The sequence below is a fragment of the Balaenoptera ricei genome, chromosome 14 (genome assembly GCF_028023285.1).
Source record: "Balaenoptera ricei isolate mBalRic1 chromosome 14, mBalRic1.hap2, whole genome shotgun sequence".
Classification (NCBI taxonomy): domain Eukaryota; kingdom Metazoa; phylum Chordata; class Mammalia; order Artiodactyla; family Balaenopteridae; genus Balaenoptera; species Balaenoptera ricei.
Genome location: NC_082652.1, coordinates 6660980 through 6679414, shown reverse-complemented (window position 1 = coordinate 6679414; position 18435 = coordinate 6660980). Strand labels below are relative to the sequence as shown.

Sequence of the window (18435 nt, the reverse complement as noted above, 5' to 3'; positions counted from 1 at the left end):
ATTGGAGTATAATTGCTTTACAATGGTGTGTTAGTTTCTGCTGTATAACAAAGTGAATCAGCTATATGTATGCATATATCCCCATATCCTCTCTCTCTTGCGTCTCCCTCCCACCCTCCCTATCCCACCCCTCTAGGTGGTCACAGAGCACCCAGCTGAACTCCCTGTGCTATGCGGCTGCTTCCCACTAGCTATCTGTTTTACATTTGGTTGTATATATATGTCAATGCTACTCTCTCACTTCGCTGGACACTCTTTGAAAGGACTTCAGGACGAGACCTGCTGGCCATGAGCTGAGAAATGTCTTCCTCTCTTGCAGGGAGAATGCTGTTGAACTACTTGGTTCATTAATACAAGTGACTCATGTTGCAATGAGAGGCAACTCCAATTACGACAATCTTAGTGATGGCTGGCTTGAAATAATACGTAAGTGAAAGCTGCACATGTGTAAAATGTGTACCTTGGTTGCTATGATTACATAGTATCAGGTGTAGTGTTACAGCCTGACCTGACAGGTTGTCTTTCTTTGCTGTGGCCCAACGGACATTTGTTTAGAGGTTAGCTTTCCGGGCAGGAGGCTTTTCATGTCTTTTACCTCTTATTCATGATGGCTTTTTTTTTTTTTTTTTTTAAAGAGGATATCTACAGGAAGTTCAAACTGCCCAGTTGTTTTACAAGCTAACGGTCTTTGGAAAAGGAAGTCTTAATGAAGTTTGAGGATTTTCAGTGCATGTCAGTTTGCATTCCTATTTTTGATTGCCAGGAATATGGACAGTTGAGAACTGGCTTTGTGATTTACAAAAGCAATTTTGTTTCCTTAAAATAAGGTGCTAGAAAACATCATGCTAAGTGAAAGAAGCCAGACCCAAAGGAGCACATACTGTATGCTTCCATTTATATGTAGTGTCCAGAACAGGCAAATCTATAGACACAGAAAGCAGATGGGCGGTTGTTCAAGACCTGGGCTATCGGAAGGCATTGAGGGGTGACTGCTAGAGAGTACAGGGTTTCTTTCCGGGGCAATGAAAATGTTCTAAAATTGAATCTGGTGCTGGTTGCACAACTCCTTGAATATAATTAAAAACCATTGAATTGTACACTTAAATAGGTGAACTATATCGTATATCTCAAAAAAGGTGTTAAAAAAGAAGGAAAGAAATTAAGGTGCAACAGAGCTAGTAATAGGACGGTCACCGAGCCCTGATAAAAAGACTTGGCAGTCCAGTGCCTTTGGTGAGAGGCATTTGCTCTGAGTGTTGGGGCCACAGGGGGATGGTGTGTGAGGAGGAGGAGCTGCACCACGGGTGGCATGTGGAACAGACTTCGCCCTGACAGGCCCGATTTCACCTCCAAATCCAGAACGTCCAGCCAGTCACTGAGCTCTAGCTCACGCACGTGGTCTAAGGTCACAGTTTGTTGTGGCTGGGCTGGAGCTAAAACCCAGGGTTCCTCTTCCTCTCCTCCCAGCCAGCAAGTCTGGTAATGTTGCTCCAATTTCTCGGGGAGTCTTGAGTGTGTAAAGGCATTGAATAGAAAGAAAGCTTCTTCTCTTGGGACTTCCCTGGTGGTCCAGTGGTTAAGACTCTGCACTTCCAGTGCTGGGGACGGGACACGGGTTTGATCCCTGGTCGGGGAACTAAGATCCCACGTGCCACGAGGTGTGGCCAAAAACAAAACAAAACCAAAAAAGTAAGAAAGCGTCTTCTTTTGCTCTCATTACTGGAGTTGCCTCTTGGGGCCTGAAAGAGCTAACTGACTCCATAGCCTCTGCTTTTCTAAGTCCCCTCCTGTCCCTGCGGCTGCTGCTGGGCTCCTCGCCTCTGCCTGGCTGCAGGAGGAGACCTCCTTGGGTCCCGTCCTCAGCCCTTCCACACCCTCCAGGGTCACATCAGCTCACTAGGCTGGAATTCGTACAGAGGGCCATCCAGAAATGTGCGTGCTCTTTCCCCACCCCTTGTGATTAGGGTCTGGACCATTATGACCCCCTCTCCCCTGTCCCCTGGGGTGGCCAGGGATCACGTAATATGTCTGTGTGCTTGAGGTGCCCCTGACCACGCTCTGACTCAGGCAGGGAGTCCTGCTGGCCACGATTTGCCAGTCCAGTCCGTGCTCAAGTCACTAGGCGCAGAGTTAGATCCTTATTTGGAAACAGAACCTGGAGGTCGGGGCTTGTCAACCCCTTGTGAACCTCTAGGCCAGCTAGGTGGGCTGTGGAGTGCCTGAGGGTTGGAGGGAAGGGGTCAGTAAAGCATCTAAGAAGTAAAAAGCATGGGAAATTTCAAGGCAGAGAACCAGAGCTGGTGAGGTGGGAAATCAGAGGTGATGGCGTTTTGTTGCCTTCAAGGTGGAAGCTGTTAGCTTCTATTTCGTGTCTAAGATGAAAATCAATCCTGATCCTGGTTGATAGAAGAGAAATGATGTTGAACACATATATCAAGGAGGAGAAAACTGGAAACAGTGTCGCCAACCTTCCAAATCCCTGAAGGAACAAAGAAATCCCCTCCAGAGTCGCCGCCATAGGACTTGGCGCCATAGGACTTGCCTTCCATATCCTGTAACTGACCTTGCTGTTTTTTCCCCCCTAAGGGCCGGTTTTCAAGATGAATGAAAATTAATCTCTTATTCAGTTTTATTCTCTTCCATTTGTATTACTGCTTTGGCAACACATCAGGAAATTGCTTTTGAACTATTTAATCCGTAGTAACTAAAGTTGTTAGTATGGACTTTAAATGTCTTATACAGCTTTTACTAGAATGGTGACTGCATGGGATAAGTCTCATGGCATTTTACTGCAAGTATATTGTATTTCTGTTAAAACTCTGGGTGGATTTCAATGAGGAGCTTGGGAACTGAATCATGATTTAGGGTTTTATTATGTGGGTCAGGGATTTTAAAGTTCCAGTGATGGACCTAACATCCAAGGGAACATTTTGAACACGAGGGGTAACACAGTTACAGAGTGACATGTAACTAGAGCCTGTTAGAGATTAAAGTCTCATTCGTTGTGATTCCTATCTAATAATATTTCCCATTTTGGGAGTATCACAGAATTGTAGGAAAACTGTTATTAAATTATTCTTTCCAATATGCACAACTTAACATTTCTCCAGGTGCAGACGCCCCCGATGCAGGTGCAGACCCCCCTGTCAGCAACGCGAGTGGCATCTGCCTGGATGTCCCCGCTCAGCTGAATATCCGCATCCTCTTCTCGGATGCTGGCGCCGTGGAGGGGATGACTCAGCAGGAGATACTTGGCGTGGAGACAAGGTATGATCATATCCGGGGTAAGTGGGGTTTAGAGACAGTAAAGTTGAGGGCGCTCCGAAGAATAGGGGAATGCTAATTTAGAATCTGACTGGTTTATTTACAAATTGCAGTGATGAGCAAATGATTACATGTATAAGTGGAATATGGATAAACTGTGTTTGTAATGGAAACTCATTCTCACTCACAAGTATCCGTAAAGCTACGTATAAGGGAGTCTGCCAGGTATTTCAGGGAGTACAAAGATGAATAAGGGGCTGCTTAGTGCTCGGCATATTTTGAAATTCATGAATATCATTGGCATACTGATCGGGGAATATTGCCCAGTGGTTAGAGATTTTGGTGGCAGATGGGTGGGTTCAAATCATGGCTATTCCAGGGTGAGCTGTGTGACCTTGGACAGTTACTCAACCTCTTCTGAACTGCAGTTTCATCATCTGTAAAATGGTGATGTACCTTTACATGTCAGACCTCTTATCACCTTTAAGTGACAGGGTCCCAACTGACACTGACTTAAGCAGAAGGGGGGTTTATTGGTTCAAGTTATGAAAAGTCCATACACAGTGAGTTCATGGTTCGTGGTTCCCATGTGGTCAAGGGTCTTTCCCCCTTCATCTCTGGGTTCCTCTTTTCTTTGGGTGGGCTTCATTCTCAGGGAGGTTTTCCTCAAGAGCTGGCAAAGATGAACACCAGCAAATCCAGGCTTATATCAATTTAGCAAGTCCAGGGAATTCCCTAGAGATTCAGTGGTTAGGGAAAAAAAAAAAGCTCTTCCAGTTTAGCAAGTCCAATGGATGGAGGGTGCCTCCTTTCCCCATCTTTCTCAAAAATGTTCTGGGAAGACTTTTATTGGTCCAGTTTTGGTCATGTGCTCCTTTCTGAACCAATTACTGTGGCCAGGGGCATAGCTCTGATTGGCCAGGCGCAGGTGATGGGCACATCCCTAGGTTCAGGTGGGTCCCTTCTCGTCCACTCAACTGAGAGTGGGGAAGGGGTAGTTCCGCCAGGGAAAACTGGGGTGCAATTACTAGAAGAAAGTCAAAGGGATGCTGGGTAGGCAGAAATAACATGGAAAACCCTTAAAAATCATTAGCTGCTACTACTGTTGTTACTATTGTTGTTGTTATTACTATTATTATAATATTGTTTGAGACAAACAAGTGATAAAACAAATGAATTTTAAAAGCACCAGTATGAAATGAGATGAGGGGGGAGGAGAGATGAAACAGAATTGGCAAAATGCTGGCAGCTATTGCAGCCTGTGATAGGGCCATGAGGGTTCATTATACAACTGTCTCTGCTTGTCTGTGCATTTGAAAATTTACATAATACAAAGGGGGAAAAAAATAGCACCAGTAGAATGGGAAACTTCTTTAGGAGAATCTCAGCTCATATTGTTGTTGTGTCAGTTACCTGATGTTCTTTTTTTAAAAAAAATCTTTATTGAATTTGTTACAGTATTGCTTCTGTTTTATGTTTTGGTGTTTTGGCTGCAAGGCAAGTGGGATCTTAGCTCCCCGACCAGGGATCGAACCTGCACCCCCTGTATTGGAAGGCCAAGTCTTAACCACTGGACCACCAGGAAAGTCCCCCGATGTTCTTAACAGACCGGAAACGAGCGGTGGATTTGTTGTCTGCTTAACCTTTCCCTCTCAGGTTCTCCTCGGTGACCTGGCAGTTCCAGTGTGGGCTGACTTGTGAGGATGAGGCCAACCTTTTCCCCATCAGTGCATCTGTCCAGTTTATTAAGATACCTGCACAGTTACCCCGTCCACTTACAAGGTAATACAGTTGCTGACCTAAGTGACATTAGTAAGAAGCAGAAAAATATATGTTCCAAAATCAGAAGTTTATTTCTTTAATTAGGTTTTGATGCTTCTCATCAAAAGCATGTGCTCTGCTGTAGCTACTGTAACTTCCTAAAATGTTTTGTAGATTCCAGATCAATTTTACAGAGTACAACTGTAACAGAAATGAGGTTTGTTGGCCGCAACTTCTATATCCGCTGACCCAGTATTATCAAGGTAGGGTAAAGCACATTTCTGAAATGGTTATCATTATGTTGTGTCAATTAAAAAACTTAAAAAAATAGTGTAAATGTCACAGAAAACTTAAAACATATAGCAAAGCTTTAAAAAGAAAACACTTACTGATCATGTTGCCACTTAGAAAGGATCACTATTTATGCTTTGGCTTATTTCTACCTAAATAATTACCCAGAAAGTTAAGAAGTCGGAACGTTGCTGAATTTGATTCATTGTCTTGCAGGGGAGCCTTATTCTCAGTGTGTTGGCAAGAGCTTACTGTTGGCATCCTTCCTCGTATTAGCGGTGTTCCTCAATAACCCCTGGAGTGGAATACGCAAAGCGTGGAACTCAGCTACCACCTGACCTCTTACAGATCGTCGGCTTTTACTTCAAGGATTTGTTGTCCTCCCGTGTGCCGCTCTATAAAATCTTAATAAATGAAATGTTTTATTTTTATAGAAGATTTTATTAGGTGCTCTGCAAATTTGATTCACGTATACAGCTACCCAGACGTTCAAAGCAATGCAGAACGGGCGTCCTCACCGCTATACCAGACTGAGCAAGACGCATGAGAGGGTCAACCGTGTCAATAAATGTTATTAGGAACTTTAGTTTTTTCACAAATGATGAAAGTCATAGGAGTTTTGGTCCAAATGTTATTCGCACCACAGAGAGTCAGTCTTTTAATTTTTAACATATTTATGTGGAACCGGTTAGTTCCCACTGTTCCAAAGACAGGATTAAGAACGCATTAAAGCCTTTAAAAGTGTATATTAGTGCAAAAGTCTAAGAAAATGGATGAGACAAGATGGGGGGGCTGCGGGAGGGGGACATGGCTAGGTAAGTAAACAGAACCAGGAGAGAACACAAGCCCACGAGACAGTACGCCGAAGATCTTGCATTTAGCAAAGGCAGGTCCCTCATGTAATCTTCAGTTTGCCAAAAAACCAAAATATGATTAGCTATAGGAATCATGGGGCCCATAGATTAAAAAACAAGCTGGCTTTCAACAAAGGACAGTTTTTCCTAGTTGAGAGAAATTCCTCTTGGGGCCCCCTGGGGGACAGACAGCACGAGGCAGCAGGGCGAGGGAAGCAGAACTGACGTCTCCCACCACAGCCCAAGAGCGGCCACACGGCCACCTCCAGTGAGGTTTCTTTGTGGGCCAGATAAATGTAGTCATCGTTTCACATGGGCTTTGTGCACCGTGGATAAACTGAATTTTGAAAAGCGGGTCTCTCCCCTCTCACTCTGCTTGATTGAATTTTGAGCGCCTCCTGACATCCCGGTGCTACCTACGTTGTGTTGTTGCATTTTGTTTTTTGTTTTTTTTTGGGGGGGCCGCACCGTGCGGCTTGTGGGATCCTAGTTCCCCAACAAGGGATTGAACCCAGGCCCTCGGCAGTGAAAGCACAGATTCCCAACCACTGGACTGCTAGGGAATTCCTGGTTGTTGCATCTTCGCTCAACATTCTTGCCCAGGGGAGTTTCAAATCTTCCTTCCCCTCTAAATCTACAAATCTAGTTCTAATTTTTCCTAATTCATATTAAACATGTAACAAATGACATAAGAAATTCCTCCCCCCAAGTACCACTGTTTGTATCACACCGTGGAAACACTGGATTTCTCCCCCCTCTGCCTCTTTCTTTGATGTGGATCTCTGTGGGTTGAGGTGATTACACCCACTAGGAGTTGAAATTGTCTTTTGTCAAAGAAAACGAAATACCCAACTGATTCATTGTAGAGATTCAGAAAGTCTTTCTATGGCAGTTAGTATAACTAGCTCTGGAAAGTTAACTTAAAAATTTCCAAATGACAGGTAATGTAGCCTGATTTTGTGGGCTTTGTTAGGGTGATTTTTGTACTCAAGAAGGGAAAAACTCTGGCAGTAGAACGGGATGGGGTGGGGAGCATACTATATGGTTTTGCCTTGTCTGAGCTTATACATTCATATATGCATTTGGTAAGTATTTATTGAGTGGCTACTGTGCTGGGCACTGGAGATACCAAGACAGTGTCCCTCGTCCAGTGGAGCTGTTGACTGAAAAAAACAAAAAACCCCACAACCTGAAAGTTGAGAGTTCTGTTTTATTCGGGGATCTTAACTGATGACTACAGCTCTGGAAGGCAGCCTCTCAGATAGCTGAGGAACTGTTTGGAAGAGGTAAGGGAAGAGCCAGGAATTTTTGTTTTAAAAAAAAAACAAGTAGTTGAACATCAAAAGATTACAGCTAATCATAAAAAAAACAGTCATCACAAATTAAGGATTTTAGTGCTTTTCTATGTATGGGAAGATGCAAGAGCCTGGGGTCATGGAAATTTTTCCTTTGATATGCATCTTAACCATCTAGGGTCAGTATCCTGTTTTTCTCCATTCTGAATCCCCTCAGGGTGAACGACTGGGGGCAGCTGCAGTGGCTGAGGGCTTGATGGCTGCAACATCCTTTGTTTACTGAAATGGCAGGCAACATTGTTTTGTCCACAGAGTTTACATTCCAGTGGGGGAAAACCCGCAATAAAAGAAGATAATGTCAGACAGTGGTAGGTGCTATGAAGAAAATAAAACAGGACTCTGGTGGAGTGGGGTGGTAGGGCTACTCTTCGCTAGTGGTCGGGAACAGCCCCTCAGAGGCAGGGATATTTGAGCTGAGACTTGTAGGAGCTAATTTTGAGGTCTGGGAGAAGGGTATTCTAGGCAGAGACAGGGGAAGGGTCAGCAAGTTCAAGTGCACCGACCTGGAAAGAGAAAGAAAGGAGTAGGGGAGCAAAGGGAGCCCAGGGCAGGCAGGTGGAGACCAGGGCTTGTGGAAAGCAGAGGCCAGAGCCGGTGGGGTCTTGCTGGCCGTAGTGAGAAGTTTGGATTTTACTCCGAACGCGGTGGGAGAAGCCAGAGGATTTTCAGTAGGCTCACATCCCATTTTCGTCCTGTCAGAGATCTCTGTAGCTGCTGTGTGCAGAAGCGTATAAGGCAAGAGCAGCCTGGCATCAGACCCTGCTTTCTGGTCCGCACACAGGCCAGGACCCCAGAGAAAAGCCAGCGGCAGGAGCTAGCTGCAAACACCGCGCAGGGTGTAATTCTGTTGATAGGAAATGTCCTAACAGGCAGCTCTATGGAGAAGAAGTTGTTTAGCTGTTGCCCGGAGCTTGGGTACGGGAAGTGGATTGACTGCAGCCGAGCAGGAGGCATCCTTCTGGGGTTGATGGAAATATTCTAAAATTGATCGTGACGATGGCTGCACAACTTTGTAACTTTACTAAATATCACAAAATTGTATACTCTAGTCTGGTGAACTTTATGGCACGTAAACTCAGTAAAACTCCTTTTAAAAAGCTGTGAACAGCGGAGCGAGTGGCAGCTTTTCGTCGGAGTCCGGACAGATTCCCTGAACCGCCGCATTGCCGCCGGGTTTGCGCCGTTTGGCGCCGCCGCCTGCGCCGCCGTCGGCCGCAACTCCGGGCGCCATTGGTCGGCCGGCGAGGGGCGGGCACGAACGGGGGAGGGGGGGCGGAACCGGAACCGGCTGTAGCCAGGGGGCGGGGTCTCGAGGGCGGCTCTGGCGGCGCCTGGAGCGGCGGCCCCGGCGGCAGAACCGGGCGCAGCTGGTGCAGCCCGGAGCCCCATGGTGCTGGGCTGCGGCCAGGCCTCAGGAGAAGCCCGAGCTCCGGGCCGCCCCGGCTGACCGTGCGGGCCCGCGCGGCCCGGAGCCGCCGCCGCCCGTCGGGCCCCGCGGGGTCGCGGGCCGGCCAGCCATGGGGTCCCTGTTCCGGAGCGAGACCATGTGCCTGGCGCAGCTCTTCTTGCAGTCCGGCACGGCCTACGAGTGCCTCAGCGCCCTGGGCGAGAAGGGCCTGGTCCAGTTCCGAGACGTGAGTGTCGCCCGGGAGACGCGGGCCGCAGCTGCCCGCGGAGCTCCCGCATCGAGCCTTTCGCTCGGGCCTCCTTTCCGTGGGCGCCTGGGCTCCCATTTCCCAGACGGGGAAGCTGAGGTCCACTTTCCGGCCAGAGCTTCCGCAGAGCGGGGCCCGAGCCCAGGGTCGTCGAATGTGTGGTCCGCGGCCGCCCAGGCCGGGTTAGTTAGGAACGCTCCGCGTCGTCTTCGTCCACTCGGGTCGTGCCATCTGATGCTTCGGGGTACCGACTCTGTGTCAGGCACTGGGCTAAGCGGGAGAACAAATCTGATAGGGCCTCTTGCAGCCCTTCTGGAACTTACGGGGCAGCGGGAACGGGAGAAATATTAAGAAAATGAGTACGAAAACAGGAATATGTTTGCTATGCAGAAAACAGAACGGGGTGATGAGATGGTGCCTCAGTTGGGGGTGGTCTCTCTGAGGAAGTGTTCTTGGGCTGAGACCTGAATGGGCAGGAGCCGGCCCTGGGAAGATCTGGGGGAACAAGGCCCCAGGTGGAGGGAACTGGGAGAGCCAGGAGCCTGAACTGGGAATGCATTTGGTGTAAGCTCCTGCGGGGCGGGATTTTTGTCGTTTTTGTTCACCGATGCCTGATGACGTACATAGCACTGCCTAGGAAGGAGTTGGAGTGCAGTCAGAATTTGTTGAATGGGACCTGTTTCCCCAGCAAGTAGTAATAAACCCTTGTTCATATATCTGTTTATTTGTTTATTGTTTGTCTCCACCATGGACTGTCAACCCCCCCGGGGTGTGGGGTAAGGGCCTCGCCTGCCTTGTTCATTCCTGATTCCTGAGTACAGTCCCTGACTTTGTGGGCATTAGTATGCGTTTGTGGAATGAATGGACAAGCTTTGATTGAGTGCTTGCTCTGTTGCAGACACTGAGTTTGGTGCTGGGGACTCAGGGGGTGAACAGGGTGGACAAAGTCCCTGTGTTTTTGTTGCTCACAATGTAGGAGAGACGCACTCTGATTATGAACTGTGGTAAGTGCCATGAAGGAAAAGAGCGGTGTGAAAGGGAGATTATGAAGCAGGACCTTAACTGAACTGGAATTCACGCGAATGAACATTGTATTTCCTGGGACCCAGCTTTCATCTCCTCTGGTTTCCCTTCGTCTTTCTGAGGGCTGCTTAGTTTCAAGAGGGAACACCCGTACCCAAGGTCTGGTGTGATCCCTGGGTTGGCCTCACAAGGCAACTGCCAGGTCAGAGAGAAACTCCTGAATGTCAGGCAGAGAGGGCCCAGCTGTTCCTGGTTCCTGGAGGCATTTGGCCTTCGGCACGTGGTGCCCACTTTCCTGGCAGGTGCTGCTGTGCTGAGCTGTGAGTAAGCAACACCTGGAAGATTCAGGAAGCAGCTGTGAGAGAAATGGGCTTCCTTCTTTATAACAGGTAGATTTCTTCCATCCTGTGAGTACTCAGGCCAAGAGGCTTAAGTCAAGCTTAAATCTTAGAGGTTTGAACAAACACCCTAATTACCGCAAAAGATGCAAGTTTCACTGAGTGCCGTTACGTTAGGTAGTAGAGGACACTTGGGATTCTTTTAAACTGAAAATTGGGGAAAGAAAAAGAAAGTGCAGTTCTTCATCTTTTTCCAGAAGTAAAATAAAGCTGCCATGTTAAAATGAGCTCTTCTTTGTGTGATGCTAGGTTTTCAGAGCTCGGGGTGGGGTGGGGTGTGTGTGTGTGTGTGTGTGTGTGTCTGTCTGTCTGTCTGTCTTTGGGATGACTGTCAAGCAGCACAGGTGCTAGTGCAGAAAGCTCTGTCACCTGACACTTTTTCTGCTCTCTTCTGGAATTTCTTCCTGACTTTGCGCTCACCAGGTGGGATCCCTGACGTCTGTCTTTTCTGATTTGCAGAGGCTGGAGAGTTTCCGCCTTTCCTTTTAGTGATCCTTCTAAGGGAAAGGAGGCAGGGCAGGGGTTTCTGTAGTGACAGCCAAAGAGAAGACCTGGAAGAGAAAGGTTATTTAACTCACCAGTAGGACTCAGTGAAGGGCAAGTCCATCTCACTTTTCTAAGGGTCTGGAATTTGAGGACAGCGTTCACCTTTTGTCCGTTAGCTGCTGGAGTGGGAAGATCGATGGCGTGGATACCGGTCAAAACCACCAGGCAGCCTCTACTGGTTTTTCTAGGTTAAATGTTAGTGTTACAAATGAATCTGCATTAAAATGTACTTCATAGGGCTTCCCTGGTGGCGCAGTGGATAAGAACCTGCCTGCCAATGCAGGGGACACAGGTTCGATCCCTGGTCTGGGAAGATCCCACATGCCGCGGAGCAACTAAGCCCGTGCGCCACAACTACTGAGCCCATGCTCTAGAGCCTGCGAGCCACAACTACTGAGCCTGCGTGCTGCAACTACTGAAGCCCGCGCGCCTAGAGCCCGTGCTCTGCAACAAGAGAAGCCACCACAATGAGAAGCCCACGCACAGCAACGAAGACCCAACGCAGCCAAAAATAAATAAATAAGTAATTTAAAAAAAAATGTACTTCATGGCGTTAGCCTGGAATTAAGGGTGCTGTTGCCTCCCTAAAAAGAAAATAGAAGCAAAACTTTATAAAAGAAACCACGCAACAGAAAAAAACAGTTAACATACTGTGTAAGACGGTGACGGCGGATGTCAGATCCAATCGTGTGTGTTGTTGCCACAGAAATTTGCCTCTTCGTGAAGATTCTATATGTGGAACCATAGTGTCCAATTTGAGTTAGTGTTTGATATTGACGGAAAAGACAGTGAAACTGAGAAGTCATGTCATTAATAGACAGCTTTTGATGGGTAGCTTCCTCTGCTCATTCTTAGTTCTGTTGAGATAGATTGTGTCTGAATCATTAGGAACTCGAAAGTGGTTACTACTTCAGATTAATATTACTTCCAGAAATGAATGCAAATGTGACAAACAGAAGTGAAATTCAAATTTTTATCTTTCTTCTGGTTAACTCTTTAAAAAAAATTTTCCAAAAACTGAACAAGAACCAAGCCTTTGGGGTAGACATTCTCAGGTTGTTCAAGCAGCTTCATGCCAAGCTGTTTCTAATTCTCCTTTTTGGGAGTGCCCAGTGTAACACTGCACGGAGTAAAGGTAGAATTCTTGCCCCAAACGCCTTTCAACGTGAATGATTACTGTAATTTAAAAAATTGTGAAAGTAATATACGTCCATTGTGGGAAATTAGGGAAACATGAGATACTAATTTCCATGATCCCATTACCTAGAAACAAACACTTTACCTTTTTGGTTCATATTGTCCAATCAAACATTATTTTTCTAATAATAATAATATTATTATTATTATTTTAATAAATTTATTTATTTTTGGCTGCATTAGGTCTTCGTTGCTGTGCGTGGGCTTCTCATTGCAGTGGCTTCTCTTGTTGCGGGGCACGGGCTAGAGGCGCACGGGCTTCAGTAGCTGTGGCTCGAAGGCTCTAGGGCACAGGCTCAGTAGTTGTGGCGCACGGGCTTAGTTGCTCCAAGGCATGTGGGATCTTCCCGGACCAGGGCTTGAACCCGTGTCCCCTGCATTGGCAGGCAGATTCTTAACCACTGTGCCACCGGGGAAGCCTTCTAATAATATTTTTAAAATGTATGTACATAGGTATTTTTAGATAATTGGAGCCACACTGATAATATCTTTAGTCTTTTTTCACACACAAATCATGTATGACTAATTTCCGCATTTTATTAAATATTGTTTTACAATTTTTTTATGGCTTTAAGCTTTATATGGTAAGATTTTTTTGTTTGTTTTAATAAATTTCTTTATTTTTTGGCTGCGTTGGGTCTTTGTTGCTGCGCGCGGGCTTTCTCTAGTTGCAGTGAACGGGGACTACTCTTCGTTGTGGTGCGCAGGCTTCTTATCGCGCTGGCTTCTCTTGTTGGGGAGCACGGGCTCCAGGTGCGTGGGCTTCTCTTTGCGGTGGCTTCTCTTGTTGCGGAGCACGGGCTCTAGGTGCATGGGCTTCAGTAGTTGTGGCACAGGGGCTCAGTAGTTGTGGCTCGTGGGCTCTAGAGCGCAGGCTCAGTAGTTGTGGCACATGGGTTTAGTTGCTCCGCGGCATGTGGGATCTTGCCGGACAAGGGCTCGAACCCGTGTCCCCTGCATTGGCAGGAGGATTCTTAACCACTGTGCCACCAGGGAAGTCCTGATAAGATGTTAAGTAAAGGAGAGAGTATATGGGAACAGTGAACTTCTGTGGACCCATATTATAAACCAATGGCGGGACTTCCCTGGAGGTCCAGTGGTTAAGACTTGGCGCTTTCACTCCCGGGTCCAGGTTTGAGCCCTGGTTGGGGAACTAAGATCTCAAAAGCCGTGTGGTCCAAAAAAAACCCCCAAAAACCCACCCATCAGACAAGATCATTTTGAAGCAAATCCCAGATGTATAATTTCACTCATAAATATTTCAATAAGTATCTCTAAAAGGTAAGGACCCTAAAAAAAATCGTAACCACAATACCATTATCATACCTAAAAATTTTAATAATAATTTCTTAATATAATCAAATACCTCATCATTTAAAACATAATTTTTAATAAGTGCATAGTAATCAGTTATATTACTGAACCATAATTTTTATACAACTTTATTGATGTGTATCATAAAATTCACCCATTTCAAGTGTACAATTCGTTGGTTTTTAGAAAATTTTCTAAGTAGCGCGTCCATTGCCACAATCCAGTTTTAGACCGTCAGTCACATCATCCCAGTAAGGTCCCTTATGCTCATTTACAGGTCATCCCCCTCCCTACCCCAAGACCCAGACAATCACTAACCTACTTTCTGCCTCTAGGTTTTCCTTTCTTGGACATTTCATAGAAATGGAGTCACACATTATGTGATCTTCTGTGTCTTTCATTTACATCATGTTTCTGTACATCCTCTGTCATGTTGATGTGTCAGTTTGTTCCTTTTTACTGCTGAGTAGTGTTCCACGGTGTGGGTATAGACTATGATTTCTTTAACCAGTTTTCCACTGTTAATCATTTTTTCTCTATCCCTGAGGTTGATGCTCTTTTAGATAAATTTTTGTCCGTATCCATAGTTTGTTCCTTTAGGTTGAATTTCTTCACGGGATATTTCTGGGCCAGAGGATATTTTTCAGGCTTTTTTTTTGGTAACAGTTGCCAAATCGCTTTCCAGAAAAGATGTGTCAGTTTATACTCCTATTCAGTAGTATATAAGGATGTGCTTCCCCCCAAACCCTTGACTATCATATTTTATTTATAAAATCGAATTTATTTTTAAATTGTAGAAAATTCAAAGCAAAATTTTCATCTTTTTCTCAGCTGAACCAGAATGTAAGTTCTTTCCAAAGAAAATTTGTTGGTGAGGTGAAGAGGTGTGAAGAACTAGAGCGAATATTGGGTAAGTTTATTTTAGTAACTTAAATATTTATTGTTATATAAGTAAACTTTGTTCACTTTAGAAAAATTAGAAAATCTAGACAAGTAGAAAGGAAAAAAGAAGTCGTCCATATTCTCACCATTCATGTATTCACTATTATGTAGGTTTATATATTTTTTTACTATTCATCTATAAAAGTAAGGATTTACAAAAAAAAAAAAAAAAAGTAAGGATTTACATACATAATGGTCAGGTTATTTTTGTTATTAGCTTTGTTTCTCATTTGATGGTACTTTAACATCTTTTCATGTTAATAAACAGATTGACTCATCATTGTTTATAATGGCTGCATAGTATTTTGTGGTATTAATGTGCTATAATTTATTTAGCCAATCCCTTGTAATTTATTGTAACTTAAAAACATTGTATACACATTAATATATTACTTAAAATTATACCAGAGAACAGGGGAGGTAGGAAATGGCAGAGACATTGGTTGATAATTTCCTTTTTTTCAGGGCTTCCTTTACAGAGATCAGTGTTCTCTGACTGTTAACCATTAAAACTCAGCTGTAAAACCTTTAACGTCTTAGCCTAAAATAAAATAGTGTTTATCAATTCAAACCTTGAAATTCTGACTGAAGTAGAGAGGGGAGAACGATGCCAGTAATTGTCTAAAGTACCAAATTTGTTTTTAGAGGGATGAACAGAAAAACCTGGGGGTGAGGGTGTTGAGGAGGGGAGAGAAGATGACTTTTGGAATGATTTCTAATAGCAGTTAATTATTGTGGATTTTATATTTTTTAATTGGGGATTTTTAAGATCGAAAGAAACCTGTTAGTCATCTGAAGTCTAGTCCTCTGCATATTGTTTGAGGTCGCGGTTATTTGTGTGGATCATGTAGGGTAGGGTGATACCACATTCCCATCCTTGCCATATATATAAGTCATTGGACAGGTTGTATATTTGGAATGAGTTTTCAAAGGCAGGGCAGGAGTCACAACACATTAGACGTGTCCAGGACTTCCTGTAGCTTAGACTGTTTTAAAAAGAATGCAGACTTAAAAAGAAAATGAACTCTCAAGTAAATTTAGGTATAAAAAAAAGGTTAAAAAAATTTACATCCATTTCCAGAAAGCTCTTAAAACCCCATGCTTCCTTTGCTATCTTATGGGTAAGACATCATCGCTTTTCTTCCTCCCTCCTCCCTTCCTCTTTCTCTTTCTCTCTCTCTCTCCCTTTCTTTCTTTCTTTCTCTTTCTCTCTCTCTCTTTCTAATAAAATAACTAGTTAACACTTCTCCAAAATATTATATGTGGTAATGACTTTACCAGGTATTCTGACTTTTATCCTAAGGAAAAGAACGCTTCATGGAATTGAAAATGTAAACTAAAGAAATTAAGTTTTTTTTGGCTGGTTCATTATTAGTTTCATGAATCTAGTTTTTAATGTAAGTAGAGAAGGCAGTGGAAGTTGCTCTTAAGTTAAAACATCACGGCTAACTGGGGACTCAGGAGAACCTGGCTTTCTGCCCTGTGGTCTCCTCCTTATAGAGGAGACTGATAGAGGATGTGTTTTTCCTGATGGATGTGTATTTCCTCCCAGTGGCGTCTGCTGGGAGGTTGCACTGATGTCTCTGGTGGGGACGATTATAGGTCCATCATTGGATTATTCCTGCACTTCCAAGTGTGTCCTTAACCTTCTGCTTCCTTTACAGGTGCAGAGGCAGCTGTGACTCCAAAGTTCTTTAACTAGAGTTTTAGAAATGAAGGACGTGGGGAATTTCAGAAAATGTGTATCCAGGTTACTGTTTGTTTTGTCACTGCACGCTGCTCTCTCTAGGCAGAATTATTTTGCAGATCTTTGGAAACAAGGCTGCAAAAGTCATCCTATCAGTCAGTTGGGACAGGCAAGATTTTATGCATTTAGACATTAGTTTTTAGATGACCTGGGAAAGGTTGGGATGTAAAATGTTCTCACTGAAATGTCCTGTAGTAAGTTTTTGAGTCTAATTTGTTTAACTTTTATTTCCACAGCATATTTGGTGCAGGAAATTAATAGAGCTGATATTCCCCTCCCTGAGGGAGAGACCAGTCCTCCTGCACCGCCTCTTAAACAAGTGCTCGAAATGCAGGTAACTAGTTTCTGAAGAAGTGGTTTTAGGTCACTAACCTCAGAGACTGCTTATTCACTTACTTTATATTGTCTAGTGCTTTTCTGCCTTTCTTCTCAAAACCGTGGAATGAAAAGCAAAGGACCGTATTATGGTTAATTCTCAGTAACAGGTTATCTGTGGTAAATTTTAACTGGAATTCAGTTTTCTTTTAAAATGTAAGACAGGGCTTCCCTGGTGGTGCAGTGGTAAAGAATCCGCCTGCCACTGCAGGGGACACGGGTTCAAGCCCTGGTCCGGGAAGATCCCACATACTGTGGAGCAACTAAGCCCGTGCGCCACAACTACTGAGCCTGCGCTCTAGAGACCGCAAGCCACAACTACTGATCCCGCGTGCCACAACTACTGAAGCCTGCACGCCTAGAGCCCGTGCTCTGCAACAAGAGAAGCCACCACAATGAGAAGCCTCCGCACTGCAATGAAGAGTAGCCCCCACTCGCTGCAACTAGAGAAAGCCCGCGTGCAGCAACGAAGACCCAACGCAGCCAAAAATAAAAATAAATTAATTTAAAAAAAAAAAGAATATATTAGAAAAAAATAAAATGTAAGACAGATGGTATTGAACGGAGACTAACAAGAATTAGGTTGTGAGATCTGGGCTCATGTGATGTGACTTCTGGGCCTGTGCGGGCCTTAGCGTGCCTCTCCTACTGAAAGTCATCGAGGCTTCAGGCCTGTGCCCTTCACGTTCTCCCCAGTTCACCCTGACCCTTCCCCCTCTAATTTTCAGAAGCTCGTGTGAAGGTGCCAGGTGGTTCCCCATGGGCAGCAAATGGGATTCCTTCTTCTGGAGTCCCCCACCACCGTGAGAGCACTGGCTTCTACATTCGCATCCCTGCTTCCCCCCCCATGAGTTATCTCTTGAGGTTTTGGTCTACTCATCTGATAATTCATCACACTGGGAAATAGACTAGAGCCCTTTACAGCTCTTCTAAAACAATTAGTACTGTATAATTAGGACCATTCCATTGCTGGCTGCTCTGTTTGTTTTTCTGGGAGGATGTCATTTAACAGTTGGTATATGAATGGACTCTAGAGAGAACTGTACAGTCAGATGAGAGCAGTCATCTGGTTTGGCCTGTTTGGTGTGTCGCTTTTGATGTAGTTACAAATACAGTGATTACTGGCTGCTTATCGTTTTTATAAGGCAGAACACAAGTAAGTGAATGTAGCATGTCAAGTGATTTGTTTGAATACCGTTTTTATTGAGTCAGTGGGTTGTTTTACAGATTTCTGCTTCTACTGTCTTAATACTTAAGGATTGTTAAGGATGCTTGGTATATAACTAATTGTTAAAGAAGATTCGTTCTCAAGTATTTTTATGCTTAATTAATTGTGTAAGTGCAGCTGCATAGAAACTCTTAAGCTAGAGACCAGGAATGATATGTTTAGGAAAGATTATCTAAAATTTTTCTGTGTTGCAAATAAAAGGAAATGTAGTCTTGAAAAGGGAAAACTCTTTGGTGTATTGGTAATGGGTAAGCAGATGAAGGGAAACCAGAAGAGAGGACAGGACCTGAGGTTAGAGACTGGGTCCAGCCGTAGGGCTCTCATAGGTCACGGCGTCTGCGTGCTTGCCGTCACAGGTGCCTGAATTAATACGAAGCAGTAAGTGATGGACTGTAAAAACCCGTGCGTGTTTTCATATCCCCATCGAACTCTCATACATGATGGCTTTTTAAAACCTCTGCTGGTTCTGGGGTACTGTGAAAAGA

General features: G+C 44.7%; 2 protein-coding genes across 3 annotated transcripts in view; both read left to right on the top strand.

Moving 5' to 3' along the window:
* The window catches only part of TCTN2 (tectonic family member 2), a 28713-nt gene extending 22961 nt beyond the window's left edge, over positions 1 to 5752 (top strand). For both annotated transcript variants that reach the window (XM_059893748.1, XM_059893749.1), the window contains exons 14-18: positions 320 to 426; positions 3111 to 3267; positions 4921 to 5046; positions 5200 to 5288; positions 5533 to 5752. In XM_059893748.1, the coding sequence (XP_059749731.1) occupies positions 320 to 426; positions 3111 to 3267; positions 4921 to 5046; positions 5200 to 5288; positions 5533 to 5654 (601 nt within the window). In that variant the 3' untranslated portion in view covers positions 5655 to 5752. The remainder of the gene's footprint in view (positions 1 to 319; positions 427 to 3110; positions 3268 to 4920; positions 5047 to 5199; positions 5289 to 5532) is intronic.
* Positions 5753 to 8833: 3081 nt separating this feature from the next.
* Positions 8834 to 18435, top strand: part of ATP6V0A2 (ATPase H+ transporting V0 subunit a2) — a 38168-nt gene continuing 28566 nt past the window's right edge. Inside the window, exons 1-3 of the mRNA XM_059893582.1 lie at positions 8834 to 9159; positions 14490 to 14568; positions 16584 to 16681. Coding sequence (XP_059749565.1) covers positions 9043 to 9159; positions 14490 to 14568; positions 16584 to 16681 — 294 coding nt within the window. The 5' untranslated portion in view covers positions 8834 to 9042. The remainder of the gene's footprint in view (positions 9160 to 14489; positions 14569 to 16583; positions 16682 to 18435) is intronic.